The following is a 27,961-nucleotide window of genomic DNA, read 5'->3' as shown; positions in this document are numbered from 1 at the left end:
CGTCCTTGTTTTTCCCCAACTGCTGCGTCTGGGTTAGGTTTTCTAACACCACCACCCCCTTTTTTTAAGGCAAAGTTTTTTTTTTAAATAGATTTTAACCAATAATGGTTTATTCTTTATTTGAATTTTCTATTTAAAGCAGCCTTCTCTGCCCCTGTATTTTATTTTATTTTATTTTTTTGGCCATACCACAGGATCTTAGTTCCCCAACCAGGGATCCATCCCATGCCCCCTGCAATGGAAGTGTGGAGTCTTAACCACTGGACCGCCAGGGAAGTCCCTAAGTTAAAGTTTTTAAAGCCCTTTCCCCCTGTATTAAGATTGTTACTTTAGAGAAATAGTGAAGATTGGGTGTAGTCTCCTTTTCTTTCTTCCAGCTATAGTGAGATTCTGCCAGTGTTCTCAGGGTACAGGCCTTGGTGATTTTTTTTTTTCTTGCAGATTAAGTCTTTCATTCCATAGGGAGATGGAGGAAATAGATCTGGGCTGATTGGCATTGGCTGCCAAGCTCCACAGAGGTGGGGGCAGGGATGAGGAACTTTCTTTGCATTCTCTCAGATCCCCCCCCCCCCGCCCCCGCATTAGGGAGCCTTTTGGGATTTCTGGAGGAAAAGCCTGTAATAGGCTGGAAACTCTCCTATGATTGCAGCCCCCAGAGACTTTACACTCTCATGCTAGCCCACATTCAGTCTTCAGCAATTTATCATAATTTGTGGTTTAATCTTCCTGACCGCAATGGGATTCTTTCATGCTCTTGGGGCTATATTTCCTTTGGTTAGAGAGAAAGCTTTCTCTCTTTTAGGGTTTTGGGTGCTTGTCCAGCCTCTGTATTGCTTCATCCCATCTGTATTGCCGACAGGTTGGGTCAGGAGACAGTGTGGGTGGTGGGGAGAATGTGATTTCATCTACTCTTTCTAAACCTTAGGAATCCACATTGTGGTCAGAGAATAACTTGTGAAACTTGCCTTAGTGCTCAGCATATGGATCAGTTTTTGTAAGTGATCTCTTTGTGCTTGATAGAGTATTTATTCTGCAGTTACTGGGTGCTGTGTTACATAAATGTCTGTTTAGTTCCAGTTTGTTAACCATGCTATTCAAATCTATATTTATCTCTTTATTTCCTCCTATTTAGGTCATTTATTCTATCAATTACTGAGATAGATGTTAAAAATTTCCCCATTATGATTATGGATATATTTCACTTCTCCTTGTAGTTCTGCTAAGTTGTGCTTTATGTATTTGGAGGCTATGTTATTGCATGCATACAAATTTAAAATTATGTCTTCCTGATGAATTCTACATTTAATCCTATGAATTACTCCTCTGTTAACACTTTTTGCATTATAATCTACTTTGAGTACTATTAATAAAGCTAGAGCAGCTTTTGTTTAGTTTATGTTTGTGTGACCTTTTCCATACGTTTTATTTTAATTGTTCTCTATATTTTTGGTGTGATTCTTTTAGACACCATAAGATTGAAATTTTTTTTTTTTGGCCATGCTGCGCAGCTTGTGGGATCTTAGTTCCTAGACCAGGGATTGAACCTGGACCACTGCAGTGAAAGCACCGAGTCCTAACCACTGGACCACCAATTCCCTGTTTTTTATTTAGTACAATGATTTTTTTCTTTTGGTCCACTTACTTTTAATGTAATTACTGGAATATTTGGGTTTACAGTTGACATCTTATATTTTGCTTTTTATATGTTCTACTTATCTGTGATCTTGCTTTCCCGCCTTTTTGCATTTATTTGGGTATTTTAATTCTACTTTTCCTTTCTATTAGCCTAGTAGTTATATACTCTTCTACTATTTTTAAATGTTTACCCTAGAGATTAAAACATGTAAACATGTATTTACTTTCTTTTCTTCAAATATGTAAGTTTATTTTTTCTCAACATAATAATAGTCATAAAGTACAAAATTCAAAAGGTAGAAAAAGTTTAAAGATGGAAAATCCTCCATTCACATCTGCCCACCAGCCACTTAGTTCTCCAGATGACTCAGAAATGAGTATCCACCAGTACAGGCATCTGGCCTCTTCACTAGCCCCCAAACGTATACTGTATTTACTGATCTGTGCTGTGTTTACTGCTCTCTAGCTGGGAATCTTGGCCTATATTTTCCTGCTTATTCATCCATCTTCTCATCCTTCATTAAAGCTTCTTTCTCCTTCTTGAAGCTTTTCTGAACAAATCTAATCTAACTAATCTTCTGCTTCTGATGGTAATCACAGTTTTCCTCCCACAATTTAGCACTTAATTATGTTGTTTTGTGCTGTTTTCCTTAAGTTGCAAGTATGTAAATCTTACTTTCCATCCTAGGTTGTGAGTTCCTTGAGGGTAAGATAGGATACGTTATTTGGTCTGTATAATGCTGAGCACAAAGCAGATGCCCCCCAAATATGTGCCTAAGTAAATTGCTTCTCTGGTAATGGCTGTCAGAAACTTGTTTTCCAGGAAATTTTCAATTTTGGTGCATCTTGAGCCTCAATTGTTCAGGGTAGATATAGTTTTTAAGAGTTGCTTTTAAATATAAAATGCAGATAGACAATTGGAAGCTACTTGAAAAATATTTGCTTATAAAATTATGCTGTTTTTCATGTATGTACTTGTTTTGCATTTCATGTTACTTTAAGATCAGAATTAATGGAATAACCATTCCTAATTCAGTATCATAGTGTAAAAATATTCATTGCTATTTATAAAACACGCCACTTTCTTTTTTAAGTATTGACAAGTTTCTTTTTTTCCCAAGGTATTTTTCCTTGATTACAGTTTTTTATTATACCTTTGCAAAATTAGAAAATACTAAAAAACACTAGAAAAAATTACCCTACTCCCACCAGTGAGAGATAAATGTTAACATTTTGTTATGTGTATACTTACTTTTCTTTGTTTATATAGATGTTTCCATCCTGTAAGTTTCTCACTTTGTATTTCTTAATGTTTGCTTTTCAGCTTTTCCTAAAACGATTCCAGAACACCTTAGAAGTGCTTGAGGAAGAGTGATAAAGGCAAGTATCCAACTCTTTATCATCAATGAAATAACTTGGTTCATAGCCAAACCAGAAAGCTTTGGTCACCATATCTATCACAAAAACTAAACAGTTGGGAAGAAAAACTTAAAGGAAAAAAAGAAAGACAATTCATATATAATTTGGAATTTTTTTGCAAAACTGTTGTAGAAAAATTCTTAAAAATTCTGAGAATTTAACAAAGTTATCTGAAATACCTGGTTTGTTGGTGGCTACCAGTTTTCTTCCTCTTTTTTCCCCACTTTTCACCCCTTCCCCCTGCCCCCTTTCTCCCATGTCCTTTTGTTCCCTTTGCTCTTTACCCATTTCCTCTGGTTTACTAAAAGAACTTTACTTTTCAGAGAAGCTGAATGAATAAAAGAGAAGCTAACATTTCCTTCTTTCGAAAGCACACTTAGCTTTACTGTTGTACTTGTTTGTGTTAAACCAGAGACCCCAATATGGTTATTTGAGAAATTTTATAAACTGAGCAACAGTTATTATTGATTTGAATTTTACTACTGTTTTACAGAAGAAAATAGGGGAGTTCTAAAAAACTTTCACATTATTGAATTCCTTTAGTGCTTGCTTTTCTTACTGTCACAAGTTTTATATAATTAATTATTATAGCATTACTGTCTTTGGTATTTTTGGCATAGCATTTGACCTTCCTTAATATTTGTCGCAAATTAAAAGGTGGCCTTAAAGATTTTTTCTTGGCCTACAGAAAGTTTTACCAAGTTTCACAGTATTTGACAAGAAATACTTCTTTCTTTCTTTTTCTTTTTTTTTTTTGGACAAGCAATATTTCTTGTTTGTGTTGATATCACAGCAATAATGCAGATGATAGGTACAAGTACCAGATTACATTTTATAATCAGTGCAACAGGTTGTTTTTCAAAATTCTTGTCTAACAACTTGATGTTCAAAGCTCAATTAAGTTTCTTTAGTGTTCCATGTTAAGTAAGCTTCTGTTAGTATCATTAATATATGTTTTGCCTTTAGAAATCCCAGAATTTATTACTCTTCTTCTAGGTAATCTTTGCAGCTATGTCGATATCCTGTGCAAGCTTTGGCTTGAAAATTAACACTTTATTTCTAGGTTTTCCTAGACATGCTGGAATTTCCTTGTAATTGATCATTTTGAATTATTTGAAAATAAATAATGTAGACATGCTAGTGAAATCTCAAATGAAGTTACTGACATTTAAAATGTACCAGATTCTCCATTTTTTAAAAAATAAGAAGCAGGTGACCACCTGATTAGTTTATAATACTGCCTAATAAAACTGATTTGCTGAGTAATAAATTCCTGATATGTTTATATATGAGACAAGTGGGTCATTTGGTTTTCCAGCTAACCTTGACACCATTCCTCTCTTCATGGTATCTTTTATTCTCATGGGAGAAGCTTATTTTACATATTTACTTTCAAAATCAACCAAAAAAAAAATCAGTTGTATTATTTAGCTAATGCAATATAAATAAGAAAAAAAGTAAATTACTTCCTCATTATCAGCCTGCTGCTTTCACAGTGGAAGAAGAGATTACTTGATATACACTGTTACTGGATTATCTTGGTTACATAGCCCTTTTTCTCTGAGAAGCTTAATGCTTTGCAGAGTGAAAATAATTCAATAACTATTAGTATGTGCTACAAACTCTTGAGAGAAGATGAGGATAATTAAACACATACACTATTGTCAACATTTTTCCCCACAAGGAGCCACAGAAAACTCCAGTACAAACCAAGACAGTTGTTAATCTAGTAAGGATTAAGGGCCTCTTTCTTGGCTCTTGAAAAGGGAGAAGGAAATATAAAGCAATACACAGTCAGGAAAAAGGTAGGAGGCCCCCAGTGGTGTGGCAAGATTTCCGTGTGGCCACAAAGAATTTGAGGGAAAGGCCGTGAAATTTCCCATTCTCATGGCTCCTACTCATTTGCTTAGTTTGGGAGCAAAGAATTTTGTGGTATTTAGACAGTAGGAAGGTACCGGTGAGAGACAAAGGTCTTTAACCCTGTCAGCACAGTTTACTCTCCTGAGTCATGAAGAGGTTAGCAGATGGGAAAATAGGCATGAAAGAATATGGTCAGCAGAGCCACAGTGACAATGTCCATATACATGATGAGAAGGTCTTCTGAGAGTAGTTACCAGGAAGAAAGGTCTAGTGGGTTTGACCTCTAGTAGCCTAGAGGTCACAGTGAACTCTTAAATCCAGCTAATTTATGCCTTTTAGATTGCTGCTTGGTGGCCAGGGGTCTGCATATCCCCAGAACGTGACCGCCTTAGGTGCTTCACTAGTAGTGACTTAGACTGTTCAAAGTACTTGGTGTAGTGTAGGGGAGTTTTAAAGCTGTTTGAATGAAAGTCTGAGGTAAAATATGGAAATAAAGACCTTCCTACACCATATTTTGCCCTCCCTAGCAGGTTCTGTACATTAATACAATTTTGTTTTATATATTTGCAGAAACTCAATTAAAAAAAAAACACACTTTCTGCTTTGAAAAATCTCATCCTTACCATCCCCCCCTTTTTTTGGCATGTGATTCCTGTAACCATGGCAATTGTGCTGACCTTGCATCTCTTAGTTTCAACTTCCTTTTAATTTCCTGCATTTAATATTGGTATGTGGTTGCTATTTGACCTTTCTTTTTCTCTACTTTCAGTCATACCCAGTTACTGTGTCACTTCTTTGCTTTTGAATTTTTGTGAATGCAGTTGTCCCTTGGTATCCTTGGAGGATTGGTTCCAGGACCCCTGCAAATACAGAGATCCTCAGATGCTCAAGTCCTTTATATAAAATGGCATAGTATTTGCATATAACTATGCACATCCTCCCACATACTTTAAATCATCTTTAGAGTATTTATAATACCTAATACTATGTAAATGCTATGAAAATAGTTATAGATGCAATGTAAATGCTATGTAAATAGTTGCTGGGCACATGGCAAATTCAGGTTCTGCTTTTTGGAACATTCTGGAACTCCCCCACCCCCAATATTTTCCGTCTGAAATTGGTTAAATCTGCAGATGTGGAACCTGTGGATATGGAGGACTGACTGTTTATGGGAAGCCTCTGTCCGGGTTGACACTGTTCAAAGAAAAGCATTTCTTTGAGTATCTTATCTTGATAGCTGGTACTGAGCAAAGCTTTAGTCTCTCTGAAGACAGATTCTCTCTGGATCATTCACTCATGTGGTGCCAAAAGGTCATTTGGGCTTCAGCAGAGAATTCAACTTATAAGATTTGAATTTACATTTTCTTCTCAAAAGAGCAGAACTGTCACTTCTAGTTGCCAGTGACCTTGATGAGTATGCAAGTTAACCAGAAATTCCTCTTTTCCATTAAAATCCACATATAGTTAGGTTGGGATATTCACTTCTCACTATTATTCTTTGAATTTACTCTACTGAGCTTTAGCGTACAGATAATTGTGATTTTGAATGAGAGGAATAATTTAAATTGCCTCAGCAAGACTATATATATTGAATGCTCTGTGCTCTGTTCTCTCTTATTCCCCAAGTAATGGCTGTTCTCTTAAATATTATGGTTTCCATTCCAAGATGACTCCTCTAGTATTCAGTTCTTCTTCATATTGAAACTTGTAGGGATTTTTTAAAACGTTGCTCTTTTCATTTCCTGTGTACTTGTTTCTGAGCTTTTTCTCCTATTCTAGAAGATAGTCATTACCCACTATCTGGAAAACTATCTTTTAATCTTCTGATTAAAGATTGCTTAATTGTTTGGCTAGTGGCATGTTTTTCTTTGTTTTAACCCTGGAGTTTCTGCATGGATTTATAATATGAGGTTCTTTTTTTTTTTTCTTTTCTTTTTTAACATTAGATAGGCATGAAGCCTTCGCCTCAAAGCTGCATGTGTAGTCACTGTTGAAGCAATGCCTACCTAATTTGACAGTCTTGGTGTGTTTAAAAATTTTTGAGTTTGCAAATAATCGTATTAAGTCTACTGATGGAGCCTTCGGGCAGTGAACAGTTATTTGAGGACCCTGATCCTGGAGGCAGATCCCAAGATGCAGAGGCCAGAAAGCAGACAGAATCAGAACAAAAGTTGTCTAAAATGACCCACAATGCTTTGGAGAACATTAATGTGATTGGCCAAGGCTTGAAGCATCTCTTCCAGCACCAGCGCAGGAGGTCATCAGTGTCTCCACATGATGTGCAACAAATTCAGGCAGACCCAGAACCTGAAATGGATCTAGAAAGCCAGAACGCGTGTGCTGAGATTGATGGTGTCCCCACCCACCCCACAGCTCTGAATCGTGTCCTGCAGCAGATCCGAGTGCCACCCAAGATGAAGAGAGGGACGAGCTTGCATAGTAGGCGGGGCAAGCCAGAGGCCCCAAAGGGAAGTCCCCAAATCAACAGGAAGTCTGGCCAGGAGATGGCAACTGTTATGCAGTCCGGCCGACCCAGATCTTCATCCACTACTGATGCTCCTACCAGCTCCACTGTGATGGAAATAGCTTGTGCTGCTGCTGCTGCTGCTGCTGCGTGTCTGCCAGGGGATGAGGCATCTGCAGAACGGGTAAGTCTGTTAGATTATCTGTTAACTTATTGTTCTTTGTATCTAGGACTCTGCAAACTTTGCTTTGGTGACTAAAAAGATGTATCTGGGCTTTGCTGGTGGCGCAGTGGCTGAGAGTCCGCCTGCCGATGCAGGGGACACGGGTTCGTGACCCGGTCCGGGAAGATCCCACATGCCGCGGAGCGGCTGGGCCCGTGAGCCATGGCCACTGAGCCTGCATGTCCGGAGCCTGTGCTCCACAGCGGGAGAGGCCACAACAGTGAGAGGCCCGCGTACCACAAAAAAAAAGAAAAAAAAAGAGGTATCTATCTCATCAAGTACCTCAAAGTTGTGGCAAAAGATGGTTTCCCTTTTCATTAAATAAGTGAGATGAATAATAATCGTTATAGCTAATAATGAATGCTTATAATTATATTCCTATTTGCTTTCTAACATATTGCTATATTTTATTTATTTTGACCTTTTGCTAAAACCTTCAGTATATTTCATGTGCTCTTCATGTATTATATGAAAAGGCTCAGTTTTATGGTAGAGAAATAAAGATGCTTTGTTTGTTCTTGTTGCTTTAGTTTTGCACATGAACTGGCTTTCTTACATTAGTGAACATAATGAATAGAGTTCTGGAATCTGGGTTTGTGCTTAGCATGGAAATATACTAAATTGCTTATAATTTCATTACACACTGTACCACATTATCAGCATTCAGTATACATTTTGCTTTCTACAGTAGAACGTATGCATTCTTACCATTTACTTTTTTAAAAAATTTTTGAATTTTATTTTTTTATACAGCAGGTTCTTATTAGTCATCAATTTTATACACATCAGTGTATACATGTCAATCCCAATCACCCAATTCATCACACGACCATCCCCACCCCCACCTGCAGCTTTCCCCGCTTGGTGTCCATACGTTTGTTCTCTACATCTGTGTCTCAACTTCTGCCCTGCAAACCGGTTCATCTGTACCATTTTTCTAGGTTCCACCTACATGCGTTAATATACGATCTTTGTTTTTCTCTTTTTGACTTAGTTCACTCTGTATGACAGTCTCTAGATCCATCCACGTCTCAACAAATGACCCAATTTCATTCCTTTTATGGCTGAGTAATATTCCATTGTATATATGTACCACATCTTCTTTATCCATTCGTCTGTCGATGGGCATTTAGGTTGCTTCCATGACCTGGCTATTGTAAATAGTGCTGCAATGAACATTGGGGTACCTGTGTCTTTTAGAATTATGGTTTTCTCTGGGTATATGCCCAGTAGTGGGATTGCTGGATCATATGGTAATTCTACTTTTAGTTGTTTTTTTTTTGTTTGTTTGTTTGTTTTTGCGGTACGCGGGCCTCCCACGGGAGCACAGGCTCCGGACGCGCAGGCTCAGCGGCCATGGCTCACGGGCCCAGCCACTCCGCGGCATGTGGGATCTTCCCGGACCGGGGCACGAACCCGTGTCCCCTGCACCAGCAGGTGGACTCTCAACCACTGCGCCACCAGGGAAGCGCCCTATTTTTAGATTTTTAAAGAACCTCCATACTGTTCTCCATAGTGGCTGTATCAATTTATATTCCCACCAACAGTGCAAGAGGATTCCCTTTTCTCCACATCCTCTCCAGCATTTGTTGTTTGTAGATTTTCTGATGATGCCCATTCTAACTGGTGTGAAGTGATACCTCATTGTAGTTTTGATTTGCATTTCTCTAATAATTAGTGATGTTGAACAGCTTTTCATGTGCTTCTTGGCCATCTGTATGTCTCCTTTGGAGAAATGTCTGTTTAGGTCTTTTGCCCATTTTTGGATAGGATTGTTTGTTTTTTTAATATTGAGCAGCATAAGCTGTTTATATATTTTGGAGATTAGTCCTTTGTCTGTTGATTTGTTTGCAAATATTTTCTCCCATTCCGAGGGTTGCCTTTTCATCTTGTTTATGGTTTCCTTTGCTGTGCAAAAGCTTTGAAGTTTCATTAGGTCCCATTTGTTTATTTTTGTTTTTTATTTCCATTACTCTAGGAGGTGGATCAAAAAAGATCTTGCTGTGATTTATGTCAAAGAGTGTTCTTCCTATGTTTTCCTCTAAGAGTTTTATAGTGTCCAGTCTTACATTTAGGTCTCTAATCCATTTTGAGTTTATTTTTGTGTATGGTTTTAGGGCATGTTCTAATTTCATTCTTTTACATGTAGCTGTCCAGTTTTCCCAGCACCACTTATTGAAGAGACTGTCTTTTCTCCATTGTATATCCTTGCCTCCTTTGTCATAGATTAGTTGACCATAGGTGTGTGGGTTTATCTCTGGGCTTTCTATCTTGTTCCAATGATCTGTGTTTCTGTTTTTGTGCCAGTACCATATTGTCTTGATCACTGTAGCTTTGTAGTATAGTCTGAAGTCAGAGAGTCTCATTCCTCCCACTCCATTTTTTTCCCTCAAGACTTCTTTGGCTATTCGGGGTCTTTTGTGTCTCCATACAAATTTTAAGATTTTTTGTTCTAGTTCCGTAAAAAATGCCATTGGTAATTTGATAGGGATTACGTTGAATCTGTAGATTGCTTTGGGTAGTATAGTCATTTCCATAATATTGATTCTTCCAATCCAAGAACATGGTATATCTCTCCATCTGTTGGTATCATCTTCAATTTTTCATCAGTGTCTTATAGTTGCCTGCATAGAGGTCTTTTGTCTCCCTAGGTAGGTTTATCCCTAGGTATTTTATTCCTTTTGTTGCAGTGGTAAATGGGAGTGTTTCCTTAATTTCTCTTTCAGATTTTTCATCATTAGTGTATAGGAATGCAAGAGATTTCTGTGCATTAATTTTGTATCCTGCAACTTTGCCAAATTCATTGATTAGCTCTGGTAGTTTTCAGGTGGCATTTTTCGGATTCTCTATGTATAGTATCATGTGATTTGCAAACAGTGACAGTTTTACTTCTTCTTTTCCAATTTGTATTCCTCTTATTTCTTTTTCTTCTCTGATTGCCGTGGCTAGGACTTCCAAAACTAGGTTGAATAATAGTGGTGAGAGTGGACATCCTTATCTTGTTCCTGATCTTAGAGGAAATGCTTTCAGTTTTTCACCATTGAGAATGATGTTTGCTGTGGGTTTGTCGTGTATGGCCTTTATTATGTTGAGGTAGGTTCCCTCTATGCTCACTTTCTGGAGAGTTTTCATCATAAATGGGTGTTGAATATTGTCAAAAGCTTTTTCTGCATCTATTGAGATGATCATATGGTTTATATTCTTCAATTTGTTATTATGGTGTATCACATTGATTGTTTGTGTATATTGAAGAATCCTTGCATCCCTGGGATAAATCCCACTTGAATATGGTGTCTGATCCTTTTAATGTGTTGTTGGATTCTGTTTGCTAGTATTTTGTTGAGGATATTTGCATCTATATTCATCAGTGATATTGGTTTGTAATTTTCTTGTTTTGTAGTATCATTGTCTGGTTTTAGTATCAGGGTGATGGTGGCCTCATATAATGAGTTTGGGAGTGTTCCTTCCTCTGCAATTTTTTGGAAGAGTTTGAGAAGGATGGCTGTTAGCTGTTCTCTAAATGTTTGATAGAATTCACCTGTGAAGCCATCTGGTCCTGGACTTTTGTTTGTTGGAAGATATTTAAGCAGTTTCAATTTCATTACTTGTGATTGGTCTGTTCATGTTTTCTATTTCTTCCTGGTTCAGTCTTGGAATGTTATACCTTTCTAAGAATTTGTCCATTTCTTCCAGGTTGTCCATTTTATTGGCATAGAGTTGCTTGTAGTAGTCTCTTAGGATGCTTTGTATTTCTGCTGTGTGTTGTAACTTCTCCTTTTTCATTTCTAATTTTATTGATTTGAGTCCTCTCCCTCTTTTTCTTGATGAGTCTGACTAATGGTTTATCAATTTTGTTTATCTTCTCCAAGAACCAGCTTTTAGTTTTATTGGTCTTTGCTGTTGTTTTCTTTGTTTCTATTTCATTTATTTCTGCTCTGATCTTTAAGATTTCTTTCCTTCTGCTAACTTTGGGTTTTGTTTGTTCTTCTTTCTCTAGTTCCTTTAGGTGTAAGGTTAGATTGTTTGAGATTTTTGTTTCTTGAGATAGGCTTGTATAGCTATAAACTCCGCTCTTAGAACTGCTTTTGCTGCATCCCATAGGTTTTGGATCGTCGTGTTTTCATTGTCATTTGTCTCTAGGTATTTTTTGATTTCCTCTTTGATTTCTTCAGTGATCTCTTGGTTATTTAGTAATGTATTGTTTAGCCACTATGTGTTTGTGTTTTTTACGTTTTTTTCCCTGTAATTCATTTCTAATCTCATAGTGTTGTGGTCAGAAAAGATGCTTGATATGATTTCAATTTTCTTAAATTTACTGAGGCTTGATTTGTGACCCAAGATGTGGTCGATCCTGGAGAATGTTCCGTGCGCACTTGAGAAGAAAGTGTAATCTGCTGTTTTTGGATGGAATGTCCTATAAATATCAATTAAATTTGTCTTGTCTGTTGTGTCATTTAAAACTTGTGTTTCCTTATTAATTTTCTGTTTGGATGATCTGTCCATTGGTGTAAGTGAAGTGTTAAAGTCTCCCACCGTTATTGTGTTACTGTCGATCGGGTGTATATTTATTTATAATTGTTATATCGTCTTCTTAGATTGATCCCCTGATCATTGTGTAGTGTTCTTCCTTGTCTCTTGTAACATTCTTTATTTTAAAGTCTATTTTATCTGATATGAGTATTGCTACTCCAGCTTTCTTTTGATTTCCATTTGCATGGAATATCTTTTTCCATCCCCTCACTTTCAGTCTGTATGTGTCCCTAGGTCTGAAGTGGGTCTCTTGTAGACAGCATATAGATGGGTCTTGTTTTTGTATCCGTTCAGCAAGCCTGTGTCTTTTGGTTGGAGCATTTAATCCATTCACGTTTAAGGTAATTATTGATACGTATGTTCCTATGACCATTTTCTTAATTGTTTTGGGTTTGTTTTTATAGGTCCTTTTCTTCTCTTGTGTTTCCCACTTAGAGGAGTTCCTTTAGCATTTGTTGTACAGCTGGTTTGGTGGTGCTGAATTCTCTTAGCTTTTGCTTGTGTGTAAAGCTTTTGATTTCTCCATCGAATCTGAATGCGATCCTTGCTGGGTAGAGTAATCTTGGTTATAGATTCTTCCCTTTCATCACTTTAAGTATATCATGCCAGTCCCTTCTGGCAGTGTAGAGTTTCTGCTGAGAAATCAGCTGTTAAGCATATGGGAGTTCCCTTGTATGTTATTTGTCGTTTTTCCCTTGTTGCTTTCAGTAATTTTTCATTGTCTTTAATTTTTGCCAATTTGATTACTATGTGTCTCGGCGAGTTTCTCCTTGGGTTTATCCTGTATGGGACTCGCTGTGCTTCCTGGCCTTGGGTGGCTATTTCCTTCCCATGTTAGGGAAGTTTTCGACTATAATCTCTTCAAATATTTTCTCAGGTCCTTTCTCTCTCTCTTCTCCTTCTGGGACCCCTATAATGCAAATGTTGTTGTGTTTAGTGTTGTCCCAGAGGTCTCTTAGGCTGTCTTCATTTCTTTTCATTCTTTTTTCTTTATTCTGTTCCACAGCAATGAATTCCACCATTCTGTCTTCCAGGTCACTTATCCGTTCTTCTGCCTCAGTTATTCTGCTTTTGATTCCTTCTAGTATAGTTTTCATTTCAGTTATTGTATTATTCATCTCTGTTTCTTTGCTCTTTAATTCTTTTCGGTCTTTTTTAAACATTTCTTGTATCTTCTCGATCTTTGCCTCCATTCTTTTTCCGAGGTCCTGGATCATCTTCACTATCATTATTCTGAATTCTTTTTCTGGAAGGTTGCGTATCTCCACTTCATTTATTTGTTTTCCTGGGGTTTTATCTTGTTCCTTCATTTGGTACATAGCCCTCTGCCTTTTCATCTTGTCTGTCTTTCTGTGAATGTGGTTTTTGTTCCACAGGCTGCAGGATTATAGTTCTTCTTGCTTCTGCTGTCTGCCCTCTGGTGGATGAGGCTACCTAAGAGGCTTGTGTAAGTTTCCTGATGGGAGGGACTCTTATCATTTACTCTTAATGAACAGGTTTTTTTGGTCTGCCTGGAAGGAGAACTAAGCATAACAAATTTAGGGGGAACTCCATTCATATAACTCTAACTTCATCTCTCAGTTATGCTTAGTTGAGGCACTAACCTCAAACTGTTTCAAACTAGGGTTTGAAAACTCAGATACGTGTAGCCAGGTATGTAGTGACAATGAGTGAACTCAAGTGTTAGAGGCTTGGATGGACTAAAGAAAGAGTATGTGCCCTGTCTAAAGGGACAGTGTCTTCTGAACTTTAGCTGATTGTTGTAAATTAGGACTGTGAGCCCAGTATTGCCAAGGCTTCTGAATTTTCAAGAGAAACTAGAAAGTTAAATGAATAATCTCTTGATTTTTAACATACTGTGCAAGCCAAAACAGAACACATTTGTGGGTGAGGTCTGTCCCTTAGTGTCACCAACTTGCTATCTTTTGGCTTTACTTTTATGTATTCCTTAAGGCTTTTATGATAGTAAATCACTTTCATTCTGTGTCTCCTTCTGGCACTAGTAAGTTTATTTTACAGCATATTTAACCTAGAAATCTAAATATCGAGTCTAGGACCTTTAAACCTCTCCTATCTAAAGAAGACACTAGGGGCTTCCCTGGTGGTACAGTGGTTAAGAATCCACCTGCCAGTGCAGGGGACACAGGTTTGAGCCCTGGTCTGGGAAAATCCCACATGCTGTGGAGCAACTAAGCCCGTGCGCCATAACTACTGAGCCTGTGCTTTAGAGCCTGTGAGCCACAACTACTGAGCCCGTGTGCCGCAACTACTGAAGCCCACACGCCTAGAGCCTGTGCTCTGCAACAAGAGAAGCCACCACAGTGAGAAGCCCGTGAGCCACAGCGACTGAGCCCACGCACCACAACTACTGAAGCCCACATGCGTAGAGCCATGCTCCGCAGCAAGAGAAGCCACCACAACGAGAAGCCCGCGCACCACAACGAAGAGTAGCCCCCACTCTCTGCAGCTAGAGAAAGCCCGCACGCAGCAGCGAAGACCCAACGCAGCCAAAAATAAGTAAATAAAATAAATAAAATAAATAAATAAAATAAAAAAGACACTAAAGAGAAACAAACAGATAGTGGACAGTAAATCACTTTAAGAAGTTAAATGTGTCAGAAAAGCAAATCCACCAGAATAACAGAATCATCAGAATAATGATTCACTTCATTAAAATTAAAAGTATAAATGAGGAAAAGTAGCATATATTTATGATGTAATTCAAGTAAAAAGGACATTTGTTGTCAATTATGCAATGTACTTGGCAATACAAACTAACAATGTGATTGTATAATTTGTCTTAATCTGTACCAGAGAACATTAAGAAATTTATTGGTAGTGATTTTAGGATTACAGACTTTTATGTTATAATGAAAAAGCATAAGTAAAGCATATTGTATGCATTTATATTGTTTTGAAAACTTCATAGAAACAAAGCCAAGGGAGAATCTTTTTTAATAAAATTGTTTTTTTAATGTTCTTTGTCAACTTTACTGACATATACTTCAATAAAACCCAGTAATTTTAAGTGTGCAGTTTTATTAGTTTTGAGAAATGAATAGTCATGTAACAGCAATCATGGTATAGAACATCTCCATCACCCCAGAATGATTTCTTATGCTCCTTTGCTGTAAGTCCTCTGTTCTCTAACCAACCCTTGGCCCCTGGCAACCACTGATTTGCTTTCTATCACTATTGTTTTGCCTTTTCTAGAATTTAATGTAAATGGGATCATACAGTGCATAGTCTTTTGTGTTTGGCTTCTTTCACTTGGCATAATGCTTGGGAGTTTCACCTATGTTCTTGCATCATTTTTATTGCTGAATAGTATTCCATTGTGTATCTATTTGTTTATCCATTCACCAGCTGATGGACATTTGGATCATTTCCATTTTCTGGCTATAATGAATTAAACTGCTATGAACTTTTGGATATAGGTCTTACAGACAGTCAGTAAAAGATTTTATTATCAAAAAAATTATTTAAAAAGATATGTACTTTGAATATTTTATTTTATTTTTATCTTTTAATTTAATTTTTTTTTGGCTGCACTGCATGGCTTGTGGGATCTTAGTTCCCTGACAAGGGGTCGAACCCAGGCCCCGGCAGTGAAAGCACCAAGTCCTAACCACTGGACTACCAGGGAATTCCCTTATTTTAAAAATTTTATTGAAGTATATTTGAATATTTTATTTTAACTTAAAACTAAGGTTGTCTTACATTTTATTTTCCTTTTTAAATTGAACTATAGTTGACATACAATATTATATTCGTTTCAGATGTACAGCATTGTGATTTGACATTCACATACGTTATGAATTGATCACCACAATAAGTTAAGTAACCATCTGGCACCATACAAAGTTATTACAATGTTATTAACTATATTTCCTAGGCTGTACATTACATCCTCTTCACCCATTTTGCCCGCCTCCCCACCCTTCCATCCTCTGGCAGCCACCAGTTTGTTTTCTCTATCTATGGGACTCTCTGTCTTGTTTTTTAGATTCCACATATAAGTGAACTCACATGGTATTTGTCTTTCTCTGACTTATTTCACTTAGCATAATAGCCTCTAGGTCCATCCATGTTGCTGCAAATGGCAGGGTTTCATTCTTTTTTATGGCTGAGTAATACACCATTGTGTATATATCTTCTTTATCCATTTATCTATCAGTGGACAGTTAGATTGCTTCCATATCTTGCCTATTGTAAATAATGCTGCAGTGAGCATAGGGGTGCATATATCTTTTCAAATTAGTGTTTTCATTTTCTTTGAATAAATACCTAGAAGTGGAATTGCTGGATTGTATAGTAGTTCAATTTTTAATTTTTTTGAGGAACCCTCATAGTGTTTTCCATAGTGGTTGCACCAATTTCCATTGCCACCAATAGTGCGTGAAGGTTCCCCTTTCTCTGCATCCTCGCCAACACTTGTTATTTGTTGTCTTTTTGATGATAGCCATTCTGAGAACTGTGAGGTGATATCTCATTGTAGTTTTTTTTTTCTTTTTTTTTTTGCGGTACGTGGGCCTCTCACTGTTGTGGCCTTTCCCGTTGCGGAGCACAGGCTCCGGACGTGCAGGATCAGCGGCCATGGCTCACGGGCCCAGCCGCTCCGCGGCATGTGGGATCTTCCTAGACCAGGGCACGAACCCGTGTCCCCTGCATCGGCAGGCGGACTCTCAACCACTGCGCCACCAGGGAAGCCCTCATTGTGGTTTTGATTTGCATTTCCCTGATGATTAGTGATGTTGAGCATCTTTTCATGTATCTGTTGACCCATCTGTATGTCTTCCTTGGAAAAATGTCTTTTCAGGTCCTCTGCCAATTTTTTTAATTGGATTGTTTGGTTCTTTGATATTGAGTTGCGTAAGTTCTTTATATATTTTGGCTATTAACCCCTTATTGGATATATCATTTACAAATATATTTTTCCATTCAGTAGATTGTCTTTTCGTTTTGTTGATGGTTTCCTTCACTGTGCAAAAGCTTTTGAGTTTTTGTTTATTTTTGCTTTCATTGCCCTTGCCAGAGGAGACAGATCCAAAAAAAAAATACGGCTAAGACTGATGTCAAAGAGCATAACAGTTTTTTCTTTTTTTAAAAGCCAAACCTTTTTTTTTTTTTTTTAAATAAATTTACTTATTTATTTATTTTTGGCTGTGTTGGGTCTTCGCTGCTGTGCGCGGGCCTTCTCCAGTTGCGGTGAGCGGGGGCTACTCTTTGTCACGGTGCGTGGGCTTCTCACTGCGGTGGCTCCTCCTGCTGCGGAGCACGGGCTCCAGGCGCATGGGCTTCAGTAGTTGTGGCTCATGGGCTCTAGAGTGCAGGCTCAGTAGTTGTGGCGCACAGGCCCAGCTGCTCCGCAGCATATGGGATCTTCCCAGACTGGGGATCGAACCCGTGTCCCCTGCATTGGCAGGCGGATTCTCAACCACTACTGCGCCACTGGGGGAAGCCCCAGAGCATAACATTTTAAAAACATAAATCTACTATTGGACTTCTGTTCCTTTCTTGTACTCATTGTATGGACTGTAATTTCTAGATTTAATTTTTATAAAGTGGAGTGATATCTTAATGACACTGGTGAAGCAGTTGGGGTCCGAATCTTAGGTTTTAATAATCTCTTGAAATGTCTTGCCCACCTTAAATTCATTTTTTTAAAAGCAGCTTACCTGTATTGAGTCTTAAAGTGCTTTACTTAGTTTTCATAGAAACAACAGCCCTTTTTCTACTCATATCTGATTGGTTTATTTAGTTAAACTATTTAATTATAATGAGTGTAAGAAACTGATATGGGAGCAAGATATGTACGGAAGTACTAGCCATGAACATTGATTCTCATGAGGGCATAAAGTCCATATGTCTTTTGAAGAAAAGAGAGAGTTTAAGAATAATATGACATAAAAAAAAAGAATAATATGACAAGTTGGTTAAGTAGAGATTAGTCTGGAGAACTTCTACTCTGCTGTATCTTAGTATGTGAGATTGATCATTTGGAATTCTAAATATTGGCTCCTCTATTTTTATATCTATTTTTTTCTCTCTTGAGTCAAAGTTCTGAGTATGAAAATGTTTCAGTACTGGTTATAAACATTTAAGTACACTGCCATTTCTGTCCCATGGAGTTAATATCATTCTTATAGACTTGCACGTGCATGTAACCATGTGCACACACAACCGGAAGACAAATGTTGAGTTGATTTTCAAGTGTATCCATTGTGTTTGACAGCTACCTGCTTTTGCCTTAGCCATCTGCCACATAACCAGTCTAGTTGTTTTTGTTTTTATTATTATTATTTATTTACTTACTTATTTTTGGCTGCCTTTGGTCTTCGTTTCTGTGCGAGGGCTTTCTCCAGTTGCGGCAAGTGGGGGCCACTCTTCATCGCAGTGCGTGGGCCTCTCACTATCATGGCCTCTCTTGCTGTGGAGCACAGGCTGCAGACGCGCAGGCTCAGTAGTTGTGGCTCACGGGCCTAGTTGCTCTGCGGCATGTGGGATCTTCCCAGACCAGGGCTCGAACCCATGTGCCGTGCATCAGCAGGCAGATTCTCAACCACTGTGCCACCAGGGAAGCCCCCAGTCTAGTTTTTAAATTAGATTCTTGGCCTTTAAGCTCGATTACTTTTTTAAAAAAAAAAAAATCAGATTTGGCAAGTATTTATTTGTGCCTAATATGTGCAGACCATGGCTTTGACCTAATGTTGGAAATGGGACCTGGTTGGAACAGCCATGACATGTTGAATACAAAGGTTCTGTATTCCCTTTCTTTTCAGGTTTACTAACGTCAATCTTTTTCTTGCAGAAAAATCTTATTGACAAATTCAGTCCGCTACAGTACTTGTATATACTTGGTCAAATTACATTATTTAAAGGATCATCTTTAAATTTACACAGGCAGATTGATATAGTCATAAGCAGTTTTATCTATAAGTGCTTTGTGATTTGAAAGTTAAAAAGTTAATTTTTTTGAATTCGAAAGAAATATGTCCAGTGTAGAAAACTTTGAAAATACCGAATATTTTGGTGTTTTTTCTCAATATATTACTTACATATGAAAAACATATAGAAGAAAATTTAAATTTATTTTTATTTAGTTTTATTAAGATTAACATTTTAAGATAAAACCAGAATCTTATTAAATGCACAGTTTGTTTTTCTATTATTTTTTATTAAAGTTCTATCGTGATCATTTTTAGATACTTATAAATATTCTTCATAGATTTTTACTGACTGCATAATATTATAACATATTTTGTTGTAATGCCATAATTTGTGTTAACCATTTTTAGATATTCAGTTGGAGATGGAGAAATTAATATATTTACATTTTCAATATAATTTCCTTTATGTAAAACTATATGAAATATTAATCAAGAGATATTTAGGAGTACCTAGTGGTAGTGATGATAATGATAGGCTACCATTCGTCTTGTGCTTATTATGTGGCAGACAGTGTGTTTACACAAGTTATGTAATTTTCTCATTAATTCTAAAACAGCCCTCTCTTTTGTATTTTCCCTTTTTTGTTGATGAAATAACAGAGGCATAGAACAGTTAAGTATGCCATGATTTCACAGCTAGCATATTTCCAACTAGAGTGTTTCAGAACTAAAATAATAAGTCTAGGCCATTTATATTTTGATTAGATATGTTTTAGTAACTGCTGTGTGCTAGACACTATCTGATTCGAAAAATCTTTTATCATACTGAACTCTCTCTCCATTTTTATGTATTGGGCATTGGTCAGAGGAATCTGGGAAAGCTTTGAAGGAAGGGCAGCAGGATATTGTTGGGGGTAATAGGGAGTAAGGATATCCTCTACGTTAAAGACGTTTTGGAATAAAACTAACTAGTGTTTTCTTAGTAAACTTACAGTCTTTCAAGGTATATTACGGACTTGAACAATAAGGCCTGTGACATTTTGGATGATATGTTGAGAGAATGCCTAGTGTCCACAGGGCTTGCAAGACAGGCGCCAGGTCTTAGCTTTGTATCCCTCCGAGCACCTAAAAGGACAACATTTGACACACAAATACCTCATGCAGAAATAGCATTTTAGGGTATTTACTAACTAATGAGCAAATCCTCTTCTCTGTCTATATCTTAAGTGTTGTGTCCTTCTAAGTTTTAACCATAGCCTGTACCACTCTTTTTACTCCTTTGTGAACTTAAATGCTTCCACAAAATTTTGGTCTCCAACCTGACCAATCCTATATGATCTTTGGAATTGGTTATTCATCTGTTGGTTGTCTGCATAGACAGTTCAAACTCATCATTTACAAATTTAAATTCATCATCATCATCTCTCATAAACTTTTTTGCCTTCTATTGTGTTTTTTACCTCAGTTGTTTCAAAACTTGAGTGAACACAGTAAAAATCACTTTGGACACTCGTTGAAAATAAGATTTCCGTGCCCCATTCCCAGAATTTCTGATTTAGAAGATCTGGTATGGAGCCTAGAAATGTGTATATTAAAAAAAAAATAAATTTATATATTTATTTTTTGCTGTGTTGGGTCTTCATTGCTGTGTGAGGGCTTTCTCTAGTTGCGACGAGGGAGTGCTATTCTTCATTGCAGTGCGTGGGCTTCTCACTGCGGTGGCTTCTCTTGTCGCGCAGCACGGGCTCTAGGCTTGTGGGCCTCAGTTGTGGCATGCAGGCTCAGTAGTTGTGGCTTGCGGGCTGTAGAGCGCAGGCTCAGTATAGAAATGTATATTTTTAATCAAGGCGTCAGATGATTCTAGTGCAGTCAGCCCATGAGTTTAAGAATTACTGGATCTGAATTTCTGGAGCCACCAGTCACCCGGGTTGGCAAGCTTTGAGTTATCTGGACCCCTCCTACTCTTTAATCACATGATCCCCATTCTCCATTCCTAAATCAGTGTCCTAGTTTAGGCCTTCATTCATCTCATTGCCCTTTCAAAGCCTTTCTCCATGCTGTGCACAGCTTGTGAGAGCTGTCTAAAATCAAAACAAATCATTGTCATTTCCACTGCTTAAAAACCCTTCACTGGCTCCATCATTTCCTGAGGGATATGTTCCTTGAAATGACATGCAAGACCTTCCATGATTTAGCCCATGTGGACTTCTTTACCTCATACCACTCCCAGCTCATACAGCAACTAGCACTCCTTTCCCACACTTTTTATTCTTCCTCTAAAGTTTTTCCTATTTCCATATTTTGGCTTATGCTTTCATTGTCATTCATTCAACAAACATATATTGATATATTCTAGGCACTGTGGATACTGTGATGAACAAAAACAGATGTGATCCTTACTCTCATGGAGTTTATTATCAGATGGGTACACATATTAAATAATCATTTGGCGAATTCCCTGGCGGTCCAGTGGTTAAGACTCCATGCTTCCACTGTAGGGGGGGCGGGTTCGATCCCTGGTCGGGGAATTAAGATCCTGCATACTGTACAGTGCGGCCAAAACAAACAAAACTAAACTAAAAAAAAATCATTCAAACAAATCTAAATTTTCAGCTGTGACAAGTGCTACTAGAGCCTGTTACTGGAGCATTTGACCTAGTTAAGGAAGTCAGGGTATACTTCCATGAGGAAGTGATAGAGATCTGTAGGATAAGCTGGGGTAATTAGGTGATGGAATGAGAACTGCAGGTGTAGAGGTGCTAAGATAGAAGGAAGTTTACTGAGTATGAGGGATAGGATGGCAGGTGTGTATGTCTGTGTGTGTGCACATGGAAGCACTCAATGGTTAAGGCTGGAGAGAGAGAGAGGAAGCTGTTCATACAGAGGTTTGCAGAGAGTGTTAAGGGGTTTTTCTCTACCTAAGAGGAATGAGTAGCATCAAAGCATTTTAACACGTTACTGACCGGGCGATTTTTGCAGAAACTAACACCTGGGGCCGTAATACATCTCCAGTCAAAAATGTGTTAAGCAAGTGGGGGCAGTTTCAACTTTGTGATTAGAAAATATCACTATGCTTATCGCATGGAGAATGGATTGACTGGGTTCAGATGGAATGCAGGTAGATGAACCAGATGGCTGTCGTGTCCAGGTGAGAGATGACAGTAGTTTGGATCAAAGAAGTGATGTTAAAAAAAAAAAAAAAAAAAGTGATGATGGGAGTGGAGAGAAGAATTACCTAAGGGCAGGAGTGTGTCTTATTCATATTTCAATTCCCCATGCCTAATACTTTGGCCTTTGGATTATTTGTTTGATGAATTAGTAGTAAATAGAGATAGGGAGCAAGAAAGGATGTCTAATTAGTGAGTTTGAGAATGTACATGGATAAGTTTCTGAAATGGAGTAAGCTTTCATTCAGTTATTCATCAGTACTTATTAAATACATACTATGCACTAGGCAATGTTCTAGGTAGTTAGAATACACCAAAAAATGAAACAGGCAAAAATTTCTGTCCTTATGGAGCTTACTTTGTATTGAAGGAGATATCGTACAATAGATACAATAAATGAATGGTATGTTATGTTGGAAGATGATAAGTATTACAGAAAAAAAAGAACAAAATTAGACCAAGATAAGAGATCAGGAGAGTGTATAGAGGGGAGGTGAGTTGCAGTATAAAGTAGGATGATAAGGGTAAGCCTCTTTGAGAAGGTAACATTTGAGTGCAGACTTGAGATGAAGGAGTTAAGTCACAAGGCTGGCCCTCTGGGGGATAAGTACTTAAGCAGATGAAGTAACTCCAGGATGGGAGCCTGCCTGACATGTCCAAGGAATAGCAAGGAGGCCAGTGAGGAAAAGCTGAGTGAGCAGGGGACAGTAGTAAGAGATGGGGTCAGAGAGGTCACAGGTAGCCAGATGGGGTAGGGCCTCATAGACATCATAAAGACTTTGGCTGTACTCTGAATGAGACAGGGAGCCATTGGAGGGTTTTGAGCATAAGGGTGATATGATCTGACTTACCTTTTTTTTTTTTTAACATCTTTATTGGAGTATAATTGCTTTACAATGGTGTGTTAGTTTCTGCTTTATAACAGTGAATCAGCTATACATATACATATATCCCCATATCTCCTCCCTCTTGCATCTCCCTCCCACCCTCCCTATCCCACCCCTCTAGGTGGTCACAAAGCACTGAGCTGATCTCCCTGTGCTATGCGGCTGCTTCCCACTAGCTATCTATTTTACATTTGGTAGTATATATAAGTCCATGCCACTCTCTCACTTCGTCCCAGCTTACCCTTCCCCCTCCCTGTGTCCTCAAGTCCATTCTCTACGTCTGTGTCTTTATTCCTGTCCTGCCCCTAGGTTCTTCATAACAGATTGCCAACAAACACATGAAAGAATGCTCAACATCACTAATCATTAGAGAAATGCAAATTAAAACTACAATGAGGTATCACTTCACACCAGTCAGAATGGCCATCATCAAAAAATCTACGAACAGTAAATGCTGGAGAGGGTGTGGAGAAATGGGAACCCTCTTGCACTGTTGGTGGGAATGTAAATTGATACAGCCACTATGGAGAACAGTATGGAGGTTCCTTAAAAAACTAAAAATAGAACTACCATGTGACCCAGCAATCCCACTACTGGGCATGTACCCTGAGAAAACCATAATTCAAAAAGAGTCATGTACCACAATGTTCATTGCAGCTCTATTTACAATAGCCAGGACATGGAAGCAACTTAAGTGTCCATTGACATATGAATGGATAAAGAAGATGTGGCACATATATACAATGGAATATTACTCAGCCATAAAAACAAATGAAATTGAGTTATTTGTAGTGAGGTGGATGGACCTAGAGTCTGTCCTACAGAGTGAAGTAAGTCAGAAAGAGAAAAACAAATACCATATGCTAACACATATATATGGAATCTAAAAAAAAAAAAAAAGTTACTTCTTAAAAAGGATCACTCTGGCTGCTGTGTGAATAGACTGCAGGGGGTTGAGGGTGGATACTCGGAGGACCTGTTAGGAGTCTGTTGTAGAATCTAGGCAAGAAAGAATGATACTGAAAGCAGGGTCTTAGCTGCCTCAAATAGAGCAGTCAGAGAGATCAAAGCAAGAGAATAACAATGGTCAGTTTGAAAGATTTTGAAGGTCCCAATAGTATGTCCCTGGAAGGCAAGTGGAGTTAATTAACAGTATGTCAAGAAAGGGATTCTCTATGAAGAAAAGAATAATGAGCTTTGATGTAGATTTTATGCAACATCATAAAACATTTTAGAAAAACTACTAAATTATTCAGCAGAGGCCCAATGAAAGAATCAAAATTTAAGGAGTTGGCAATTGAATACATGTTTTCATGACAGTAGGTTAGAGATAGGCCATGTTTTGAAGCAATGCTAAGATTCATAGTGGTTCAGAAGTCAAGTATACATTTCATGGTGTAAATTGAGATTATTTAAGTAAATGCTTTGAAATTTCAGTGTAGTACAGTTGACCCTTGAACAAAGTGGGAGTTCAGGGTGCCAATCCCCCACCCAGTTGAAAATCCACATATTGCCATCTCTGCATCAAAAACAAAGGAATTGATATAGAACGAACTTATGGTTGGGAGGGAGGGAAGGGTGGGGAGGAGGGATAGTTGGGGAGTTTGGGATTGACATGTTCACAGTGCTATGTTTGGAATGGGTGACCGACGGGGACCTACTGTGTAGCACGGGGAATTCTGCTCAGTATTGTGTGGCAACCTGATTGGGAAAAGGATTTGAGGGGGGGGAAAATGATTTATAAAGTGTAGAACTGCCTAAAACACCAAACCAAAACAAAAAAACCCATAAAACCCCCAAAGGAGTTGATAAATTACTCACCCAAGGACAGGAAGCTGAAACAGTTTGGTTTGGGTAGAATCCGGACTCAAACCCTAATTCTTTTGAATTCACTATTGTGATCTCTAATCAAACACAGACTTTCCCCCCACACTTAGTTAAAGATCTGTAGGATGAAAATACAGGTGCTATATTTATTGAAAAAAATCCACATGTCAGTGGACCTGTGCAATTCAAACCCATGTTGTTCAAGGGTCAATTGTATATAAATGTGCCACAGTATTAGGCTAGTGTTATATTTAAAAATAACGTGGTGTCATCAGAGGAGAAATGGACAGTAGAGTTAGAGGAGAAAGGAGGCCTGCTAATCCAGGGTAGTTTAATTTGGTTCAGTTCCCTCAAGTTTTTGTATATTGTAATTGTTGTTTTATGATGAGTCAAACTTGTAAACACTCAGGTTACTCGTAACATTATAAAGCCAGATTTTGTACCTCATTCTCAAATAGAAGAGTGTAAAATGATTGATTAAAATGTGCTTGATTATAATGGAAAATAGTGTTAAAAAAAAAAGCTTCTGTCCTTGATTTGCCATTTACTAGCAAGTGATTTTAGGGAAGTCACTTAACTATCTCATCTTTAGTGCTCCTGCCCATTTTTTTTCTTTGTTTATGATGTGGAATATGAAAAATTGTATAGATGAAAGTGCAAGCCTGGTTAAGCATACTAAAGGCTTTCATGGTGATAGTTTAGATGCTCTTCTGTTATATATTGTATAAAATACCGTGGGATCAGAAATGTTTTCCCCCTATGTATGTTTGTTTGTACATTTGTTCAATATTGTTTATAGAGTGTTTGACCTAGCATTGTTTTAGGTTAGGGATCTGCAGACTTCTTCTGTAAAGAGTCATTTAAATATTTTTGACCATGTGGTCTGTCTTGCAACTACTCAACCATGTTGTAGCATGAAAGCAGTCACCCATAATATGTAAATGAATGGGCATGCCTGGGTTTGACTGTGGTGAACAGTATCTGGGCCTTGGCCCATACTTTGCCCACCACAGTTTTAGGTGCTAAGAATATATGAGTGAATAAAACAGACAAAAATGCTCGCCCTGGTGAAGTTTAAGAGGAGGTAAACAAAACATATAAGTAAAATGCACAATATGACAGTTGTGAAAGAAGATAAAGAATTCTAGGGCAGGAAATTTTAAGCAGAGTGATCGGGGAAAACCTCACTGATACATGAGCAAAGACCTGAAGGATGTGAGGAGATAACTAGGGAAAGAGCAGACCAGGCAGAGGGAAGAGCAAAGGGGAAGGTCCCAAAGGCCTATACTATAAAGAAATTTTATTGAAATTGGATTTTGGGGGGCATTGTTAAGGGGAGAAAATGATAATGCACATCAAGGCCGTAAGTCATAGCCTCCTGTCTACATGTGCCAGATAGGTGAGGAGCAATACTTAGAATAGTTCTTACCAATGAGAATTTGAGCTGTATGCATTATTTAAACTTATGTTGTATGGTTTAAGTGTTAGTACTTTTCATTTTGTTAAAAAACAAAGTTCAACTGAGCAAATTTAAGGATATTACTGACTTTATTCAATGATTCATGAATTGGACAGCCTTCAGTCTAAGCAAATAGAAGGAACTCTGAAGAGCTGTACAAAATGAAAGACTTTTATAGGCCGAAGGGAGCAGGAACAAGGAAGTTATACTAGGCAAAAAAGTATATTGGTTATTGCTAGATTACTTTCCCTGTAGAAGATGGCAGGGGTTACCTAACTAGTGCTGATCAGGCAATTCCTGATTGGCTGGTTTGAGTCCGTTTCTGGGAGAGACAAAACTGTAATTTAGTTCTCAGTTTGACGATGTGAGGATTAGCATAAGTGACTCCATTTGGGGCCTGTTGTCTTGTTTTTAACAAGCTTACTGTGCTTAGATGTAGCTTTTAGAATAGTCAAGTTGCCTAGTCTAAGGTGTAGTTTCAGGTCAGTCTTCTAAAGTGTGTTTGTCCTCTTTCTCATTTTCTATTTATGTACATATATGAATACACACAAATGTTTATAGTATTCAAACACATTTCTAAATACTTAAATTAAAATTATCTTTTTTATTAAATGAGACCTGTCTTTACAACAGATACTTTTATCCCACCAACAATTATCCCTTAAGTACTCCTCAGTTGGAGATTGGCACTTTGAGAGAGATGAGGGCTACATATAAATCATGTTACAACCTTATTTTCAGAGACCTCACAGTCTTGTTGGGACAGCAAGATTTATGTTAAGTGGCAATTAAAGAAGCAGTGTGATGTGGTATAATCAAGCCCAGAAGTCAGGAGCTTACAGTTTTGGGTTCTAAGAATGCCTTATTTCTGTTTTTTTTTATATCAGCGTGACCTTAAACAAATTAAATTCTCTAGGTTTCATTTCCTTCATTTTCAAGATGAGATCATTGTACTAAATAATATTTAAAGTTACTTCTAATTTGAAAATTAGAAGCAGGATAAAGTGATGACATGTTTACAACTGAGGTGGTTGATCCAATCACTGTAGGCTCTACTTGGCCACGTAAGAGGTCTGAGGCTACTAATATCTATAGCATATTATAACCTTTTCTCATCAGTTAAAAGCTTTGTTAGAGAACACTCTATAATCAGCTGTTACTGAAATTAAGGACAGTAGAAGTTCCTAGAAGGGAGAGCTAAGTATGGGGTCAAGTTGTTGACGGGGGCTTTATAGAGAATGTGCTCCTTGGAGATGTTTTAGGAGTATGAAGCACACTCAGTATAGATCTTCTCCATTGTAAGACAGCACAATACATGCAGATTTCACGTTTCAAAATAGCTGAGATATGCTTTTAAAAAGAAGAAGAATCAATTCCTCTTTCTTCTCCGCCATCCTGTGTGCGGTTGAATTTGCTCCTTGCCATGTCTTCTCGCAAACTTTCAGGGTCAAGCGATTCCTGGCCAAGAAACAAAAGAGAATTGTCTCATTCCCCCAAAGGATTCGAATGAAAGCTGGTAATAAAATCAGGTATGTCTCCAAGAGAAGACATAGGAGAAGAACCAAGCTGGGTCTGTAAGGAGCCCCGCACATGGGAT

The 27,961-nt window shown here is 37.9% G+C and overlaps 1 protein-coding gene across 11 annotated transcripts in view; it reads left to right on the top strand.

Moving 5' to 3' along the window:
• Positions 1 to 27,961, top strand: part of TMCC1 (transmembrane and coiled-coil domain family 1) — a 219,408-nt gene that overhangs the window by 54,114 nt on the left and 137,333 nt on the right. For 6 of the 11 annotated variants that reach the window (XR_012323929.1, XM_019933682.3, XM_019933683.3 and 3 more), the window contains exons 2-3: positions 2,960 to 3,015; positions 6,864 to 7,565. Coding sequence is in view for 7 of the 11 variants with exons in the window: in XM_019933682.3 (XP_019789241.1) it covers positions 6,990 to 7,565 (576 nt within the window). In the remaining 4 variants the exon portion in view is untranslated. Of the gene's footprint in view, positions 1 to 2,959; positions 3,016 to 6,863; positions 7,867 to 27,961 lie in introns of those variants that run through there. The other 5 variants (XM_073787748.1, XM_073787752.1, XM_073787755.1 and 2 more) reach the window with 5 other exon arrangements.

This window comes from Tursiops truncatus, chromosome 10 (genome assembly GCF_011762595.2).
Source record: "Tursiops truncatus isolate mTurTru1 chromosome 10, mTurTru1.mat.Y, whole genome shotgun sequence".
In the NCBI taxonomy this organism is placed as follows: Eukaryota; Metazoa; Chordata; class Mammalia; order Artiodactyla; family Delphinidae; genus Tursiops; species Tursiops truncatus.
The sequence above is the reverse complement of the archived record's forward strand: the minus strand, read 5'-3'. Positions and strand labels throughout refer to the sequence as shown.